Source organism: Rhincodon typus, chromosome 4, assembly GCF_021869965.1.
Source record: "Rhincodon typus isolate 14 chromosome 4, sRhiTyp1.1, whole genome shotgun sequence".
NCBI classification, from domain to species: domain Eukaryota; kingdom Metazoa; phylum Chordata; class Chondrichthyes; order Orectolobiformes; family Rhincodontidae; genus Rhincodon; species Rhincodon typus.
The window spans coordinates 6,982,811-7,002,819 of record NC_063335.1 but is presented as its reverse complement, the minus strand read 5'-3'; the positions used below and the strand labels follow the sequence as shown (position 1 = coordinate 7,002,819).

Genomic DNA, 20,009 nt, shown 5'->3' with positions numbered 1-20,009 from the left:
CCCTCCCACTCCTCGGACGACATGTCCATCCTGGGCCTCCTGCATTGTCACAATGACGCCACCCGAAAGCTGCAGGAGCAGCATCTCATATTTCGCTTGGGAACCCTGCAGCCCAAGGGTATCAACGTGGACTTCACAAGCTTCAAAATCTCCCCTCCCCCGACCGCATCCCAAAACCAGCCCAGCTAGTCCCTGCCTCCCTAACCATTCCTCCCACCTCAAGACCCACCTCCATCTCCTACCCACAAGCCTCATCCTGCCTCCTTGACCTGTCCGTCCTCCCTGGACTGACCTATCCCCTCCCTAACTCCCCACCTACACTCACGTTTACTGGCTCCATCCTCGCCTCTTTGACCTGTCTGCCTCCTCTCCACCTATCTTCTCCTTTATCCATCTTCTCTCCGCCTCCCCCCTCTCCCTATTTATTCCAGAATCCCCTTCCCTTCCCCTATTTCTGAAGGAGGGTCTCGACCCGCAACATCAGCTTTCCTGCTCCTCTGATGCTGCTTGGCCTGCTGTGTTCATCCAGCTCTACACCGTGTTATCTCAGATTCTCCAGCTCGGCAGTTCCTACTATCACTTGTGGTTGACTGCCAAGTTGATTTTTTTTTTTGTTTACATCCACCAATGCAAAAATGTTGCATGTTTTCCTAATACCCTAGTTCGGCAATTGCTGTTTCTGTGCTCAGTGAAGAGTCACAATATTTAACAGTGGATGTTTGTACTTGTCTATTAGGTGACTATTTCAAGTACGTAAATGTGTCAATTTTTTTTTAATGTGTCAACGTAACAGATTGTCCACTTTTGTCTGATTTGAATGATTTTCTTTCATCTGATAATTGTCATACTGTCCATATTCAATCTACTTAGCCAATTTTGCACAACATTTACAACATTTTGGGAATAGTTTTATAGTATTGTTGTAAAGACTTACTTGTTTATTTATGTTACTTTAAATAGTTTGGCTGTGTAGTGCATAAAATGCTCCAGTGTGCTGTGCTATAGATCGGTATGAAATGATTTACTGTCTGGCTGAAAGAATCTCTCTTTAATTCCCCTCTAAAGCTTCTCCCAATTAATTTGAATGCGTGCTCCAAGTTATTGATCTTTTTAAGAAAAATGGGTCTTTTTCCTTTAGGTAAATCCTAATCTAAAACCACTCCACCAAATTTCCCATCAGGCTTCTTTATTTTAAAGAAAATAATCCCTAACTACGCAGACTTTTCTCATGGCTAAAATTTTACAGTTGTGGGTACATCTTTTAAATCTCCTGTTCTCCCACTTGAGTGTGATCACAAAACATCCATCCTTCAATGTGATGACCGGAACTGCATGCAGTACTTGAGCTGTGACCTAGTTTAGTGTTTTATACCATTGTAGCAGACCCTCCCCAGCTGTTGTATTCAATGCCTGTGCTAATAAGAGAGATTCCATCTAACTTCTTAAAGGACCTTGCTAGCTTCAAGCGTTTGAGGGCATGCAGTCCCAGGTCCTTTTTATTCCTGTATACCTTTCAGTATTCAGCCATTGTATTCATTTGCTTTGTTTGCCCTCCTTGAGGTTTACCTCATTTTTTTTTAGATTGAATTATGTCTGCCACTTTTCTGCTCATTTGATCATTTCATTGACTCCTTCCACAATTTTTTGAGCTTTTTTCTACCCTCTCAACCACATGGATGATTTTTATCTCTTTTAGAGATTTCTTAATCGTGTCTTCAACATTTAACTTAATCTGTTTTGTGCTATTTGCCAACTGCTCAGTCTTGTGGGACCCCATTGGAGACAGCCATCGTCTGTCTAAAACTCTGGATGATTGTTGCCCTTTGCTTCCTGCCACTAAGTCAATTTTGAACCAAACTTTGCACTTTCCCTTAGGTCCCATGGGCTTTGCTTTTCTGACAAGTCTATTATGAGACCTTGTGAAAAGATCCTTGCTAAAGTCCATGCAGACTACTTAAATGCTACCCTTAACCTAAGCCTTTCTGAATTGATAATTTAAAAACATAAGAGCAGTAATGAACCATTTGGCCCCTTGAGCCCATTCCACTAGTCAGAGGATCATGACTGATGCGATCGTGATGCTAATCTACTTTCCTGCTGGTTGCCCAAACTATTCAACTTCACCTTGAATATATTCAATAACCCCAGTCTGTACTGGTTGTTGGGAGGGAAAGAATTCCGTGTAGGAACACAATAATTCTGTACCTCAATTCCATCCAAGCATTTGCCCTTCTCAGGGGTTAGCTTGATGGGCTTAGGTTTACTCAATTTAACTCTTTCTCCCTGTTTTTCTTCTTGTAATTGTACAGTATTAGTAACTCTTTTTTGTCCTCTGGCAGCGTATCTGTAGCCAGTGAAGTTTAGAAAATAGAGCTTCCACTACTTTTTCTACCTTGAGTATGAGAGAGTCTTTCAGGATTGGTGATAGGAATTGGTTTGCATTGGGAGAGTTTGAGTGTCAGAGTAAACATTGAACAGCATTAATTAGCTTTCAGTAGCAGGGTCAAGACTCTTTTACTTAGGAAATTAAATCTATAGTTTGGATATCATTTTGTTTTAGTTTGCAGAATTTCAAGTTGAAGCTAGATATATAAGAAAACACTTAGTTCGGAACAGTTGAGAAATAGGTGATCTCAGTGAAGGGTTTTAAGTTGAAAGTTCCAGACCAGATGTGTTTAGTTAGAACCTGGAAGGAGTATTTGAAACTGAGAAAGGCTAAGCTCAGTAATGCAAATACTCATTGAAGAGGCTTTCAAATTTGCAACCAGAATTTGAAAGCCCAGTTAAATCAAACATAATAGGTGTGATCGAGAAGGGAATTCTTGCTGGTTTGAGTTCTATAAAGAGATGCTATTGGGATAGATGAAATATTGTTTTCTTAATGTGTTTTGAAGTCTTTCAACTTGTTACATGTAAATAGCTTGGATTTTTTTTGTCCACCATTTTTTCTTTGCATAATAAACTTGTTCTGTTATTGTTAAAACCAGATCTGCAGCATATGTGCTTGTCTTTCTGTGAAAGATCACCTCGTTAAAGATTGGTGGAGTAGCAGATAGTGAAGGGGACTGTCGGAGAATGCAGCAGAATATAGATAGATTGGAGGGTTGGGTGGAGAAATGGCAGATGGAGTTCAATCCAGGCAAATGCGAGGTGTTGCATTTTGGAAGATCCAATTCAAGAGCGAACTATACGGTAGATGGAAAATTGGTGCACAGAGAGATCTGGGTGTTCAGGTCTGTTGTACCCTGAAGGTGGCAACGCAGGTGGATAGAGTGGTCAAGAAGGCATACGTCATGCTTTCATTCATCGGACGGGGTATTGAGTACAAGAGTTGACAGGTCATGTTACAGTTGTATAGGACTTTGGTTCGACCACATTTGGAATACTGCATACAGTTCTCGTCGCCACATTACCAAAAGGATGTGGATGCTTTGGAGAGGGTGCAGAGGAGGTTCACCAGGATGTTGCCTGGTATGGAGGGTGCTAGCTATGAAGAGAGGTTGAGTAGATTAGGATTATTTACATTAGAAAGACGGAGGTTGAGGGGGGACCTGATTGAGGTGTGCAAAATCATGAGAGGTATAGACAGGGTGGATAGCAAGAAGCTTTTTCCCAGAGTGGGGGACTCCATTACTAGGGGTCACGATTTCAAGGTGAGAGGGGAGAAGTTTAAGGGAGGTATGCGTGGAAAGTTCTTTACGCAGAGGGTGGTGGGTGCCTAGAACACGTTGCCAGCGGAGGTGGTGGAGGCGGGCACGATAGCGTCATTTAAGATGTATCTAGACAGATACATGAATGGGCAGGGAGCAGAGGGATACAGATCCTTGGAAAATAGGAGACAGGTTTAGATAGAGGATCTAGATTGGCGCAGGCTTGGAGGGCCGAAGGGCCTGTTCCTGTGCTGTAATTTTCTTTGTTCTTTGTTCTTAAATTAGAAACAAAATGACATCAGTTTAGATTTCAGTCTGGGATCTGCCATGTCCAGCAATAACAGAAGCTGGGATTGTAACAGTAATGCTTCTGAGGTAGATGAGGCCATACTAGACTTCACCTGCCTAAAACTGCCTAATGTTCCATCCAATAGCTTTGTTAGATATTGGCATATTAGAAACTACCATCCAAACTCTAAACCAGCTGGAGAAGCAGTCAACATTTTCATCTTGCTTGCTGAAGAGAACACAGCAAGACAGAAAATCTCCTGCAGGAAAAAAGGAATCCTGTATTGAACAGTCAGTCATTCTGGGCAGTCAGAAGACAGCCAATTCCTTTTGTACACCAGCTCAGCACACTTCCATATGAAAGACCAAGCTGTGATTATTTTCCTGAATGACTTTATTTGAAATTTGCGTGAACCTTGGCTCAGGTTCTTTGCTACAATGGGTGAAGTGCTGTCTCTCTGTAGCAAAGACAGTGGGTCTCCCTTCTGGATTTCTGTTCCTTTGTCCATGTCTGGATCAAGGACGTAATGAAGTCAGAAGCTGCTGTCCCTTGTGGAATCCAAACTGAGCATCAGTGAGCAAGTTATTGCTGAGTAAGTACCTCATGATCATGTCATAGATGACACCTTTCATTGCTTTACAAGTAAGAAACAGTTAACTGATGAAGCAGCAGTTAGCCAGGTTGGATTTACCCTGCTTTTCTTGGACAGTATGTGTACATGGGCATTTTTACTGATTGGGTATTGGTTAGAGCACAGCTAGTTCTGGAGCACAAATTTTCAGTACAATGGTGTAATGTTGTTAGCCCTATATCCCTTATGGTATCCTGTGCCTTCAGCTGTTTTCTAGATGTCACATGGGATGAATTAACTAGCATCTGTGATAATGGCTGAGATGGCTCATTCCCTTGTCAGTTCGAGCTGAGGATGTTTGCAAATGGCTCAAGCTTTTCTGTTAGAACCTGCGTGTCTTTATTGCTGCTCTAAACAAATCTCTGACTCTGGGATGATTGTACTTTGAGTAAAAATATTGTCCTACGATCTTGAAGCTTTCAACATGACCAGGGAGAAGAGTTGGGGATTACTAAGTGTCTGATAATGTATTGTGGGTCTTCTGAAGTTTGCTTCTTGATATCTTTTAAGGTAATTGATACTGACAAGGATCAGCCAGAATAAGCTGATTTATTAGCTTGGATGGAGGATTGGGATGGTGTGCCACAGGGTTCAGTCCTCAGGGCCCCTATTATTTACAATCTATATCAATGACTAGAGTGTAGGGATAGAAGGTACTATATACAAGTAACGCTAAAATAGATGGGAAAGTAAATTGCACTGAAGAAATGAGTTTACAAATGGATACGGATAGTTAGATGAGTGGGCCAAAATTTGGCAGTTGAAAGTTAATGTGTTTAAGTGAGAAGTTATCTATTTTGGTCAAAGGAATAGCATTTTTTTTTTAAAAATGAAGGAAGTGTTGCTGCAACTGTACAAGACATTAGTGAATTTACATCTGGAGAATTTTGGTCTTCTTACTTGAGGGATATTGTTGTGTTGGAAGATGTTCAGAGAAGAATGACTAGATTGATTCCAGAGATCAGGAGTTTGTCTTATGGAGAGAGATTGAGCAGTTTAGGCCTATACTGCATGAAGTTTAGAAGAATAAGAGGAAATCTAATTGAGGTATATAAGTGACTTTGTCAGTCCCCTTTAGTAAATGAAAAAAGGTTGTTTTCTCTTGTGGAGTGCGGTAGATTTTAGGACGTGAAGTAAATTTGAGGAGATAGATTTTAATTAGTAATGGGTTGAAGGGCTATGGGGAATGAGCAGGAAAATGGAGTTGGGGTCAAGATGAGATCACCCATGATCATATCAAATGGCAGAACAGTGTGGAGGAGTTGAATTGCCTACTATAGCTTTTAGTTCTTATGTAGATTGTAATCTGACATGATTAAGAGTTTATCAGACATTAATTATTTCCCTTTATGATGCCACATTCTGCAACCTTTGTGTATATCTTCACCTAGCTTTGTGTTACTGACAAACTGAGAAATATTACTTTATGTCTGTTTGTCAATGTTTCTCAAGCTGTTTCTTCGTGTGGCTGCAATTAATGGTTTAAGGCTTTCTGTGATCCGGGGTGAAGATTTGTTGATCCAATTAGGGTTGAAAACTGCACTTTGCAGTATCTTAATATTGACCTTGCCTTGGTGATTAAAGCTTGTGGTCGCATCAATCAATTTTGTCAGATAAAATGCAAGGTGCAGTGTGCTAATAATGAATGTTATTGTATCATACCAAGAAAAAACACTCCTAGAACCTTGGTCCTTTTTATTTTGTAATTGCAGGTTACATTACTTGCTCTTGATGTTATTGCAGCACTTGTGGATCGCATTAAAGATCGCTTTAAGCCCCATTTTGGGACTGGTGAGTAAACCATCTTTACTTTGTTTTGTTTTTTTTTCAGGAGCATTCCAAAGGGCTTGTCTGGCAGAAACTAAATGCAAAAGTTAATAAAGGATATTGCTGTCAACTTTTTCCATTTTCACCTCTTGTTTTTCTTTCCAGTTTACAAATCACTGCTTTAAAATGCATCTGCCAACTGGCTGCCTTTCCACCAGCCTATGTAGTCCTAGGTTTATCACTGCCCTTCATGCAGTTCACAGTACTTTTGAAGTTTAATGTCATCTGTGAATTTTGAAATTGTGCTTTGTGCACCTATGACTAGATTAGTATTACATATTATCTGGAAAGACCGTGCTTCTAATCCAATGTTTTGTTCTTCCAGACCAAAAAAAACTGTTGTGCACTATTTTGTTCTGTCACTGCAAATTTCCTAACCATGTGGCTGCTGTTACTTTTTATGTAGACCATATATCTAAATTAATCTAATCCCATTTGGCCCATATCCCTCTAAACGCTTCCTATTCATGTACACATCCAGATGCCTTTTAAATGTTGTAACTGTACCGGCCGCCTCCACTTTCTTTGGAAGTTCATTCCATACACATAACATCCTCTGCATGAAAAAGTTGCCCCTTGGGTCCCTTTTAAATCTTTCCCACCTTACCTTAAACCTATGCCCTCTAATTCTGGACTTCCGCACCCCAAGGAAAAAGACCTTGGCTATTCACCCTATCCATGTCCCTCATGATTTCATAAACTTTTACAATGTCACCTTTCAGCCTCCACTCAAGGGAAAGTAGCCTCAGCCTATTCATCCTCTCCCTATAACTCCAACCTCTCCACCACCACCCTCTGTCTCCTACCTTTGAGCCAATTTCATATCCAAATAGCTAGTTCTACTTGTATTCCATGTGATCTAACCTTGCTAACCAGTCTGCCATGCGGAAGTTTGTTGATCGCCTGACTGAAGTCCATACAGAAAACGTCTACTGCTCTACCTTCAACAATCTTCTTTGTCACTTCTTCAAAAAACTCAAATCAAGTTAGTGAGATACGACTTCCCACTCACAAAGCCATGTTGAGTATCCCTAATCAGTCATTGCCTTTCCAAATATGTATAAATCCTGTCCCTTAGAATCCCCTCCAACAAATTGCTCACCACTGATGTCAGGCTCACTGGTCTACAGTTCCCTGGCTTTTCCTTCCCACCTTTCTTAAATAAAGGCACCATGTTAGCCAACTTCCAGTCTTCTGGCACCTCACCCGTGGCTGTACATGATAGAGACATCTCAGCAAGGGACCCAGCAATCACTTCCCTAGCTTCCCACTTGGGTCTCGGGTACACCTGATCAGGTCCCAGGGTTTTATCCACCCACCGTAATGCGTTTTGAGACATCCAGCACCACTACCTCTGTAATCTGGACATTTTTTAAGATATTGTTATTTATTTCCCTACATTCTATATCTTCCATATCCCTCTCCACAGGAAATGCTAATGCAAAATATTTAGTATCTTCCCCCATCTTCTGCGGCTCCATACATAAGCAGCCTTGCTGATCTTTAAAGGGCCCTATTCTCTCCCTCGTTATTCTTTTTTGTCCTTAGTGTATTTGTGGAAACCCTTTGGATTCTCCTTAACCCTGTTTGCCAAAGCTATCTCATGTCCCGTTTTTGCCCTCCTGATTTCCCTTTAGTATACATCTACTTGCCCTTGTACACCTCTAAGGTTTCACTCGATCTCTGCCATCTACACCTGATATGTGCTTCATTCTTTTTCTTGACCAGAACCTCAATGTCTGTAGTCATCCAGCATTGACTACACGTACCAGCCAAGCCCTTCACCTTGACAGGAACATACTGTTTCTGGACTCTTGTTATCTCATTTTTGAAGACTTCGCACTTTCCAGCCATCCCTTTACCTGCGAATATCTGCCCCCAATCAACTTCTGAAAGTTTTTGCCTAATACCATCAAAATTGGCCTTCCTCCAATATAGGACTTTAACTTTTGGCATCAAGTCTATCCTTTGCATCACTATTTTTTAAAAAACTAATAGAATTATGATCACTTGTCCCAAAGTGCTCCCCAACTGACACCTCAGTCACCTGCCCTATCTTATTTCGCAAGAGTAGGTCAAATTTTGCTCCTTCTCTCATGTGTACATTCACATGTGTACTGAATTAGAAAACCTTCTTGTACCTACTTAACAATTTCCTCTTCATCTGATCCCTTAACATTGTGGCAGTCCCAGTCTATGTTTGGAAAGTTAAAATCCCCTACCGTTACAACCCCATTATTCTTTAATAAGCTTTAACTTTCCTGACAGACCTATTATGTGGTGCTTTCTTAAATGCCTTTTGGAAGTCTGTGTATATTCTATCTGCATCACCCCAATCAATCCTTTCTGTTACTTCACCAAAATATTCAAGCATGTAAGTTTGCTGTTAAATATATGCCTTACATTAATTATTCCATACTTGAATATTAAATCTGTCCTGGATTGTTGTTAGTAAAAGCTTCCTCACAGCAGAAATTTTTCTTTTCACCCTTAAGTAAAAGGTGTAACAATTGCACATCTCCAGTTCTTTGACACTACTCTTGTATTTAAGGAGCATTGGAAAATTATGGTTTATGCCTCAGCATTTCTCCTCTTCTTTCCCTCCAATATTTGTAACCACATCCAATTCCAGCCAATCCTGGTGACTAAGCAGTTTTTAAGTACAGTCAGTCATTTGATTGTCTTCGCTTAATCCATTTATGGCCTCCCTAGTGTTTCAACTACTTCCTCTTTTGTTTTGAGGAGTGGATATTGATTCTAGTGGTGGTAAGTGGACTAGAGGCTGAGAAGTAGATGCATTGGTTTTAGTTTTCCAGAATACCCTAGATTGGAAGATAACAACCTGACCACTTTATTATGGAAAGGAGGGAGACAGAAAGCAGGAAACTGGTTAGCCCACTCTCTGTTATAGGCAAAGCGTTGGATTCTATTTTTTTTATAGTAGGGCACTTAGAAAATCTTAATGCTGATTCTGCCTAATAGTTTTGTTTTGTGAAAGGAAAATTGTGTTTGACTTGTTTGTTAGGGTTCTTTGACGAAATAGCAAGCAATGTGAACAAAAGGACACCAATAGAATCATAGAATTTTGCAGTACAGTAAGGAGGCCATTTGACCTATCATGTCTGTACTGGCTCCTGAACGAGCTACCCAGCTAATCCCATTGTCCAGTCCTGTCTCTGACGCCATCTAAATTCATCACTTTCAAACATATATCAAGTTCTTCTTTGAAATTGCCGATGAAATCCACCTCCACCACCACTCTCCCTGGCAGCGCATTCCAAATCCTAACAATTCTGAATAATTAGTTTTCTCCTGATTTCACTCCTAGCTGTCTTGCTGACAGTCTTGAAGTTGTAACAAGTAGTTACTGACATACCATCTGGTGCAGACAGAATATCCTTCTTTACCCTGTCAAAATTGTTCATAATTTTGAACACCTCAATAAGGTCTGCTACAAGGAGAAAAAGCACAGTTTCTCTAATTTTGTATCTCAAATCCCTCACTCCTGGTATGATTCTAGTAAATCTTCTTTGCACTCTGTCCAGGGCTTTAACATTCTTTCTTAAATATTGTCAAGAACTGAACACAATATTCCAAATGTGATCTAATTTATAAAGGTGTAGCATCACTTCCATGGTTTTATCTTTTATGTCTTTGTAAACGCAAGGATCCTATAAGCCACCTTTAATGATTTTTTTTTAAACTAATCAGTAAATACTTCTTTACGTTTAATCCTTAATATAAGCAAAAAAAATTCATCCAAAACCAAAATCTCTATACGGCGCAATTTTAAGTGGGCAGTCAGTTTTTTTTTTCTTTGCCTCAGGATTAAGCTGTCATCCTTGTACATAAGCAAGAAAGTGTTTCTGGCCAAGAGTGCATGATCAACACCTGACACACTACTCGAGAAATCAGTCCAACTTTCTCTGAATGTTTACAAAAGCATCCCTTCCCAGATAATCCACATTGCCACCTTCTCATCTCTGTCTTTCTTCAGTCAGTGCCTTCACCAAGGACGGATCTATGAAAGAGGCTGAAACATCCTCCTGGTGTGACAGGAGACATCGTTTCTGCTTCATGTTTACATGACACTGATGACACTATTTGGCAGTGTTTGACTTTAATATTGAATATATTATTGGGTCTTAAATCTCATTGAGTGGTATGATATTCATTTCGATATTCATTACTATAGTACCTGACTCAATTGGTGCCATTTTGGTGACACTTCTCCCTCACTCACATTTGAGGCTATACTTAGTGCATAGTTTTCTGACTTGAGATCACGCCCCATGTAGCCTCACTGCTCATGCCATTATGTTATGCACAAGCTGTGTATCATGGTTTTTTTTTTGCTGTGAGCACCTCATTTCTGGTTTATCCATTAGGTATTCTTCCCAGTCTTTTGTGATCAGTATCTGGTTCCATTCATCTGCATTACCTTAATTAAAAGCTTGGGTTTTTCTCTTTTTCTCCCACCTAATATCAAATTCCTTCATGTTATGCTCGCTGTTAGTTCAGTGTTACACCATTACTCATCATTAAAACTAATATAGCATGTTTTTCTACATTGGCTTGTGCCTATCTCAAAAGCCTTAGTTCTGTATTTGCAAGTTCCCTGTCTGAGAATGTAGCTAGAAGTTCGATTTTCACTGTCATTCAACTCTCGGACAGTGGAATGAACAGAGAATCTCAGCTTGCTTTGCTCCTGTCCAGATTTGCTGTTAAGCGCACAAATCTGGTGCTTGGAAGATTTTCTGACTTTGTGATTGGGCAAAAGTGATTTTTTGATTACAAGCCTGGTCAAAACAAAACCTCACCAAACAGCAGTCAAAGCATTCACCAATTCCCCAAGCATTATAAGATGGAAACACTGAGGAATTTTGGTGGAATCAAGAGAATTTTGTAACTGCTGTAAATACTAACTGGGGTATCCAGATGAAATTGATCACTGTTGCCTAAGTTGCTCCCTTTTTTTCATGTCATTGCCATCCCAGTATTTTAGTGATTTTTGCAGCAGGATTTCTTAAATCGTTGTTGAACAGTAAAACTACAGAATATGTAATATTGACATTTTGTTGGTAAGCTTAAAGTTCAAATCGGATTTATGTGTTATTAACACCTCACCTCACCTGCACCTGTATGCTTTAGGATTTCTCCTAGTGTTTTTAAAAGTTGTTAATGTCAAAAAGGCAGTTTATGTACCTGTGGTTTTGCTCACTTTGTAACATATGTATGGTGATCACATGCTGAGTTTACTATTGCTTTCTACTCTACATTTTTCAGTGCTTTTGCAATATGCATGTACCTTGGAATATGATTTATAATATGGTTTTGGAAAAGCATGAATTGCATACACTAAATTATTAATTCACAGCTATTGTACTGATCAATACTGATACTGCACCTCCATTGCCCCAGAGGAGTGTCCTTCATGCTACTTCAATAAATTCTATTTCTTTTCCCTTCGCGTACTATGTAACAGCTCACTTAATCTAGGGTTCTTTCAAGGTTGAGCACATTTGTCTCAAGTAGAACACATGTGGTCCTCCAGAGCCCAGCTGAAGTGGAAAATTGTGCCAAATCAATGAGGAATTTGCAACTTCTCAGAGATTCTTCTGGCTTACATGTTGGACTTGTCAGCTGAATGACATGTAGAAGTGTAATCTGTAGGCTGGCTTGGATGTGATTCTATTTTTTTTTGTGTTCCAGTGTGTTTCTAAAGTACCTGAAATATATTGTTGCGTTTTCTTTCCCTGCATGGTCATCCAGTTTTTGAATGTCAAATGTTTCACTGTAGTTTGAGAGTGCTGCCCCCTTTCCCCGCAGTTGGGTCTCCCCAGCAGAATGCAAGCTGTGCCGTGATTTTACTGAAAGGTCAAAGACCATTCTTCAGGACTGCTTTGATATCAAAGTCACATTGGTCAATTGGTCAACTCCTATGTGAATAATAACAACTTATGTCATTTCATTGCTGTCTGATCATCAAGCTGTTGTTATGACCCATTTGGGCGAGCGCATTGATTCTCAAACCCCATTGCTTCTGGGGTTGCCACAAAAGTTCATGATTTAATCGAACCATGCAGAGTCCCTGATTTACCTGTGTGATAGAATCGGCTTAAATTAAAACACTGACCAGGGTCCTGTACTTGATGAGAACTACTATTTATTACAAATAAAGTAAATTCTAATGGAATATAGCTTAGATACCCATATTGTTAGGTAATAGAAATCCCAAGCTTTGGCACCTTAATGGAGTTACCACTTGAAGAACCAAACACTATTTCAACAGCTGTCAATAGTTTTAATGGTAATTTTCCAACTTTTCAACTCTTATTTGTTTGTCTTGTTTGTTAGTTGTAATTGTGTAGCTTTAACATCTTGAATTCTTACATTTTGCTTAAGGTCAGTGTGAAAATGTAAACCTAAATAAAGAGAATACTGCCACGTTTGTTACATCTGCAAAGATTGGTTACTTATGCATGCTATATTTCCTGCAGTGGTACCAGCGCTTGTAGATCGTTTAGGCGATACCAAAGATCAAGTCAGAGAGCAAACACAGAATCTTCTTATCCGAATAATGGATCAGGCTGTATCACCCCAGGTATGTTTCTGGGGTTTCAAACTATAATGCCATTTATAATCAGCTATTCTTAAACATTGGAGTAGTAACTTCGATTTCAGATTTTAAAATATTTTCACATTCTGACAGAAATTATGCAGATTATTGTAACCTTTCAGTCTGTAGTCTGTTCGAATTCCAATATAGTTTTTTCCCATCCAACAAACAGTGCAGTGAGAAATTCTGAGACAGGCAAGTATTCTTTAATAGTTTTACAATATGTCTTGAGTGAACCAGAACCTTCCCTGTGACCTATCATCAGTGATTGATGTTAATCGTTCCCCAGGTGGTTATAGAGTCATAGAAGTCTACAACACAGAAAAAAGTGAGAAGGATGATGTGTGTATAAAAATTAGGCAGAAGGACTTGGACATAATTTTAAAAATTAGCTCGAATAGAGAGGAGGTTCTGAATGGCTTGGCAAGGTTACAAAAAGATAAAAATCTAGGGCCTGATGAAATGTATCCAACACTGTTGAGTGAGGCAGGGAGGAAATAGCAGGGGCATTGGCAATAATTTTGAATTCCTCTCTGGCAGCAGGAGAGGTGCCAGAGGATTGGAGAACAGCCAGTATGGCACATTATTCAAGAAGGGAGGAAGGGATAAACCAAGAAAGTACAAACCAGTCAGTCTGACCTCCGTGGTGGGCAAACTATTAGAAGCAATTCTGAGGGACAGAGCTGGAGAGGCAGGGATTAATCAAGAAAAGTCAGCATGGTTTTGTTAAGGAGAAGTCGTGTCTGACAAAATTGATTGAATATTTTTTGAAGACAATAAAGGGGACCCAGAGTGGCAAGACTGAGTGTCTCTACTGTTCCAGAAAAATGTTGAGTCAGGTAGTAAATGTTATATTTTGTATTGCCCATCTAGCTCCAGAATTAACAGGGGAGGCAATGGCTTAGTTGTATTATTGTTGCACTATTAATCTAGAGACCCATGTAATATTTTGGGAACCCGTGTTGGAATCCTACCTGCCATGGCAGATGGTAGAAATTAAATTTAATTAAAAAGAAGTCTGGACTTCCATTCAGAAAGAAAAATCTGGAGTCTAATGACTACCCTGAATCCATTGTTGATTGTTGAAAAAACCCATTTGATTCACTAATTCCCTTTAGGGAAGAAAGTTGCCATCCCTACCTGATCTGGCCTTCGTGTGGTTGACTCTTAACTGCCTTCTAGGCAATAAATGCTGCTATATTTAATGATGCCCTCATCCTGGGAATGAATAAAATAACAAAGTTCTTGAGAACCAAATCAGCATTTTTACCTGTACTCAAGGCCCATGTGATTCATGTTGCTCTGGAAGTGGGCTTTTAAAAATGATTGAGTTCTAAGATATCAGTTGAAAACTCAGTTTATCGGCCAGAGTCTGGGCACTTGGGGGTTAGTGATTAGATGTTGGCGTGATGGTGGTATGGTTGGAAAGAGCGCCAAGCAGGCTAAATGTCTCGGTGATTTACTGTACTGAAATGCATGTGGAACCTCCCATTCCAAGCAAAAGTTTCATATTTTTAAAAGAAGCAAAATGCGATAGGAAGTTTTGCTATGTTTGTGCTTAGATGCAAGTCTTCAATAATATTGTCTCTGCCAAGGACAACTCTGTCAGAAGTTACCGGGCTGAGAGAGGAAAAGAAGATAAGTAAACCCTCAGGATTTAAGAATCACTTCAGAATGGGTTCACAAGAATTAAATATTTAATACAGATATGTTATATTGTCCTTCGTAGTGTTTTTGGTTGTGCTAAAAGTAAAAGAAGAGCTATTATGTTATGTGGTTTTAAAAAAAGGCTGCCCATTAAATGTCTAGCCAGTAGAATCTTTAATCCTTTGTTTCAGTAAACATCTTAAAACATTGAAATCTTGTAATGTAGTTCTTTCAGCTATTATTTTCTTAAAAAAATGAAATTTGTATTTCTTGTTGTTTTCCATGAGGAATTATGTCGAGTATGATCGCATGATCTGACTTGGGTCTGCCTATTGGAGCAGAGATCACATCATGACTAACGTTTGAGATGGCTTCTGCGTAAAATTAGTAAATTTTCTTTTCAGTACGTTTGGGAACGATTAACTTCAGGATTTAAACACAAGAATTTTCGGACGCGTGAAGGAGTCTGCCTGTGCCTCATCACCACACTAAACACGTAAGTGAGAAGTATTTGGTTCAAGTATGTGACTTGTTAATATAATTTTGACTTATTCTCTGTGTTTCACATTATTGTTAATTCACAGTCTGAGTCTGTAATAAATATTAAGTTGAATCTTAGCAAAGATAATTTTTAGATCAAGCCCCTTGCATGTTGAAAATGGAATATTGCTTTCCTTGTAACTGTTTACCATCAGAAAGTTTCAAAGGTTAAATGTGACCAAAATCATCTGTGTGTTGTAGTGCTACTTTGATTTTGAACTTTTGGAGCTAGTAATAACTATTGAGTTTTATTTTTACTTCATCAGTCAATGCAGTATCCTTTTCTGTGAGGAAGTAATTGATGGTGAATTTTCCCTGAATTTTACATATGTAATCTGCTGATTAAGACATTGTGAAATCTAAGCTGTTCTCACTCTCTTTTAGTGCATCTCATAGTTCATGATTAAAGATTTTATTAGTTTCATTTAATTTCAGATAATTTTGGATTAAATGAAAGTAAACTGCTACCATTTATGGTAGATAAAAGATAAGTTTGATGAAAGATAAGTTTTTAAAATTATATGTATATGGTTAAAATTCTGGTCAATTTTGATAGGACAGATGTTACTGGGAAAAAGACACTTGCTGAAGCTTTTCCTTTTACAGTTACCTGAACAATTTGTGAAAATACCTAAGTAAATGGAAAATAACACCTGTACTGTATGAGAGTAGAGTTCATTTATTGGCTCATAATTGGTAGAATCATTGTTTTATGAAGAAGTTAATGATGACTGGTTGTTTACTACCAAACTTAGTGTAAACTTTATAAACCAGGTAAGTTGACTCAGGTCAAGTCTTGCCTTGAAAAATGAACAAAGATTGGCTGTTACCTATTTTATTAAGCTGATAAAGGTTCAGTGTGTATCCAGGTTATTTGTTTATGAAGAACAAGAGCCTGTATTTTATTTAAATAGCTTCCTGAAGACCCAAGTAAGCTCAACTGACAATCGAATTGATTGGCATGTTGCATGCACTGTAGTTTGTGGAAAATCTTTGGGTTCCATGGGAAATGTCTTTGATAGAATGACATCTACCTAACCTGTAACTCCATCTAGATTTCTGCTATGTGCTGTATAATCCTTAGTGTCCAATATATTATGTTGATAACGATCCTAGGATTTTCAGTTGGGCTTGCAGCGTGGCTCGTGTATGCTGGAAGCTACTTATTAGTATACAGGGCCCTGTAGAATGCAAGTGTGGACACATGTTACCTGGTTCAATTCCACAAAATAGATTACATTCTCTGGTTTGTTTATCATGGCAATGCCTTGACCAATGAGAGTCAACCTGCTTGATATAAAATCTAAATGAATCTTGGCAGTCATCACTGGTGCATTCTCCATGGTAAAACATCTACTAATGAGGGTCTAGTTGCCAGTCAATCTGCACTGTCTTTGCATACAGTATCAATGTTGTTTTCACTTTAATTTGATATTTCTTGCAAATTGTCCTGATGAGTGCAACAGGAAAAGCTTTGACAAAATGTGTCTATTTTTCAGCAATATTCAGATTAAATGTCTTTTAGTTGAAACAAATGCTATCTTTACTTGATGCATTTTAATGACTCTGTCACATTTTTCTGATTAAATATATTGGAGGAGAGTTGATGCACTATGCATATTTAGTTTTTATGAGCTACTGCAAGACAGTGAGTTTAAATAAATGATTCTTTTGTTGCAGTTATGGAGCACAACCATTAACATTAAGCAAAATAGTACCACACATATGCAACCTACTGGGGGATCCAAATAGTCAGGTATGTTTATGATTTTATGAACAGTTTACAGTATGAAACAAAGTGAATATGATGTCGCAAATATGCAATGTACTGAAGTTGTATAATTGTTCTGCAATAATTTTTGATATATACTTTTTTTTGAAAAGTAAGGTGATTCCTCTGAAAATGTATGACTTTGTTGACACCAGTGGTTTTGTTAAGTCGCTGTGTGTACTGGTAATGCACCATTACGTGTGTTGTACCAGGCACATGAGTTGTGATTATGACATTTTGTACATTTTTGAGTTACCTGAAATTATGGCACAACGATGATGTCGCTAAATAAAAATTTCATCCTTAGCCAATGATTTAGTCCGTACCAATGACAACTGTACAAAAATGCTCTATTAATGATTATGTCACTTCAATTGAATTTATTTCGGAAAATAGAACATTCGATGTAAAGAGGCATACGATCATGAAAACTGAGCCACTTAGACTGTTACACATTCTATAATGGATCTTCTGTGGTGTTGGCCAGTGAAAGATAAGACAAATTAATTTTGCAGGAAGAACATTTGTTGTACTGTAGGTGTCAGAATGTTGACGTGCAACTTGCCAGCCTATTTAGAGCAAGAATAACAACTTGCATTAAATGTTCCCATAACTGTGTAGAGACATCTCAAATGTTTTCAAGATCCTTACAAAACGTCATTTGATGTTAGGCCAAATGAGATATCATCTGAATGGATAACAAATAATCATGGATGAAAGGTCATTGATAAAGGAGCTGAAAATGGCTCTACAATGAGGAACCATTGTAGATGTGACAATGACAGGGAGCTTATTGAATGGCAAATTGTTATATTTTTCAGAATATTCACTTTTTCAAAGAATTAGAATCCCCACTTTGCTTGGATGTTGCTGACTTAAGCAACAAATTAATAGTTTAAATTATTTTGTTCCCAACAGTTTCTGAAACGTTTTTTTGACATTATAAAGCAATATTAGAATGAGGAACTCCCAAATGTTTTTTAAATATGCCTTGCCAATTTCAAATGCACATTTTTAAATTGCCTTTGAGTTCTTCTGACCAAATTATTATTTAATCACAGAAATATTCTTTATGGTGTTGACTTCTGTAATACTTCTGTGACAAATGACCATTAAATTATGAATAGAATTCTTTCTAAGAATGCATATTGCTTGCATTTTTGGCCATCTTTATCTGCTAGTTTATTTCTTATAGTTTACTGCATATTCCATTTAGCCACAGACTCTCCTTACATCAATATAACTATTGTTGTGTCCTGATATTGTGCATTGTTTTTCCAACATTACTGTCCTGTCATTTTAATTTGTCCTTGGCGTATGCTCGTAGTGCCTTTTGCAGCAAAGATTGATTAATTGTGATAAAGAAATCAGGAGAACTGGCTTTATTTAGCTCTTATTCAAGGAACATTGGAGCCAGCTGTTGTGCTGCCATTCCATTCCAGCTGAGGTCTGATGAATTTGTATAAAACAAAGTGCTGATAACTAATGAATCAGAGATAGTAGGAACTGCAGATGCTGGAGAATCCAAGACAACAAGGTGCAGGGCTGGATGAACACAGGCCAAGCAGCATCATAGGAGCAGAAAGGCTGACGTTTCGGGCCAAGACCGTTCATCAGAAAAGGGGGAGGGGAAGGGGGTTCTGAAATAAATATGGAGAGAGGGGGAGGCGGAGGCGGATAGAAGATGGATAGAGGAGAGGATAGGTGGAGAGGAAACAAACAGGGCTGTTCGGCCCTGAAACTGCTCGACCATGTCCTGAAGCAAACCAGGTACTACAGCCACATCACCTTTCTTAGTACCTGCCTACGGAACCAGATCATCCCCAATGGACTACAATCCACATTCAAGCCTTCCCAATTTGGCCCCAACCGTGACAATATCTACACTCATGGCATTGAGATCCTTCAGAAGCGTTTCTCCCTGCGACTCCTGAAACACACACTTGCAGCAATGCGCCGGCATCTCCCAGGCACTACAATCAAGCCTACCCCAGCTCAGAGCCTCCCTCTCCCAGACCTGCAAAGGACCTCTCCTGTTTTTCATTCTTCGTAGGATCCATGACCTGACCTCTCAATTCTACTCAGCTTTATTGGACACTAAAAACCGTAAGTACAGTAAACTTACTGGTGCCTACCACCCAAAACGGGCTTCCTCCACCCCCCAAATCCCCAGGACCTTCCCCACAATGTGCCTGCCGCCATTGGCCATGAGGCCACTGTCGGAGAACCCACAGATGACGTCACATCCGCCGCCCCCGCCGGGTTCCCCACTTCCAGGACAAGGAACGCCATCGCTGCCAATGCCACCGCCGCCATTTCTGAGACCAACACCACCGACACGGAAGTCGCACCGACCGTCACCGCTCCCCCGCCGCCGACGCCACTCCGCCCATCACCGCCGCTGACGTCGGTCCACCCACAGCCTCCACAGCCAGCAGCTCCAGAGGGGACAATAGCACCCAGCCCTGCCGAGTCTTCACCATCCCCCCAGACCTCCCCCTTACTGAGGACGAACGGTCAGTCCTCAGTAAAGGGCTCACCTTTGTCCCCCTCCACCCACAGATCAACAAATACCGCTCACGCTTGGACAAAGAGCAGTTTTTCCACCACCTCCGCCTCCACGCTTACTACTTCAACCGTGAGCCTAACCCTCCCTCTACTGACCCCTTCTCCCGCTTCCAACACACCCCCTCCTCCTGGACACCACCCCAAGGCCTCCTACCCTCCCTCGACCTCTTCATCTCCAACTGCCGTCGACATCAATCGCTTCAACCTCTCCACCCCTCTCACCCACTCCAACCTCTCCCCCGCAGAACGTGCAGCCCTCCGCTCCAATCCCAACCTCACCATAAAACCCACGGACAAGGGAGGCGCAGTTGTAGTATGGCACACTGACCTCTACATCGCCGAGGCCATACGCCAACTCTCTGACACCACCTCCTATTGCCCCCTTGATCATGACCCCACCCCTGAGCACCAAACCATCATCTCCCAAACCATCCACAACTTCATCACCTCGGGTGACCTCCCACCCA

The 20,009-nt window shown here is 39.9% G+C and overlaps 1 protein-coding gene across 1 annotated transcript in view; it reads left to right on the top strand.

The window, feature by feature from the left end:
* The window catches only part of LOC109917082 (CLIP-associating protein 1-like), a 180,902-nt gene that overhangs the window by 2,918 nt on the left and 157,975 nt on the right, over window positions 1-20,009 (top strand). Inside the window, exons 2-5 of the mRNA XM_048595633.1 lie at window positions 6,283-6,361; window positions 12,898-13,001; window positions 15,068-15,159; window positions 16,884-16,959. Of these exons, the coding sequence (XP_048451590.1) occupies window positions 6,283-6,361; window positions 12,898-13,001; window positions 15,068-15,159; window positions 16,884-16,959 (351 nt within the window). The remainder of the gene's footprint in view (window positions 1-6,282; window positions 6,362-12,897; window positions 13,002-15,067; window positions 15,160-16,883; window positions 16,960-20,009) is intronic.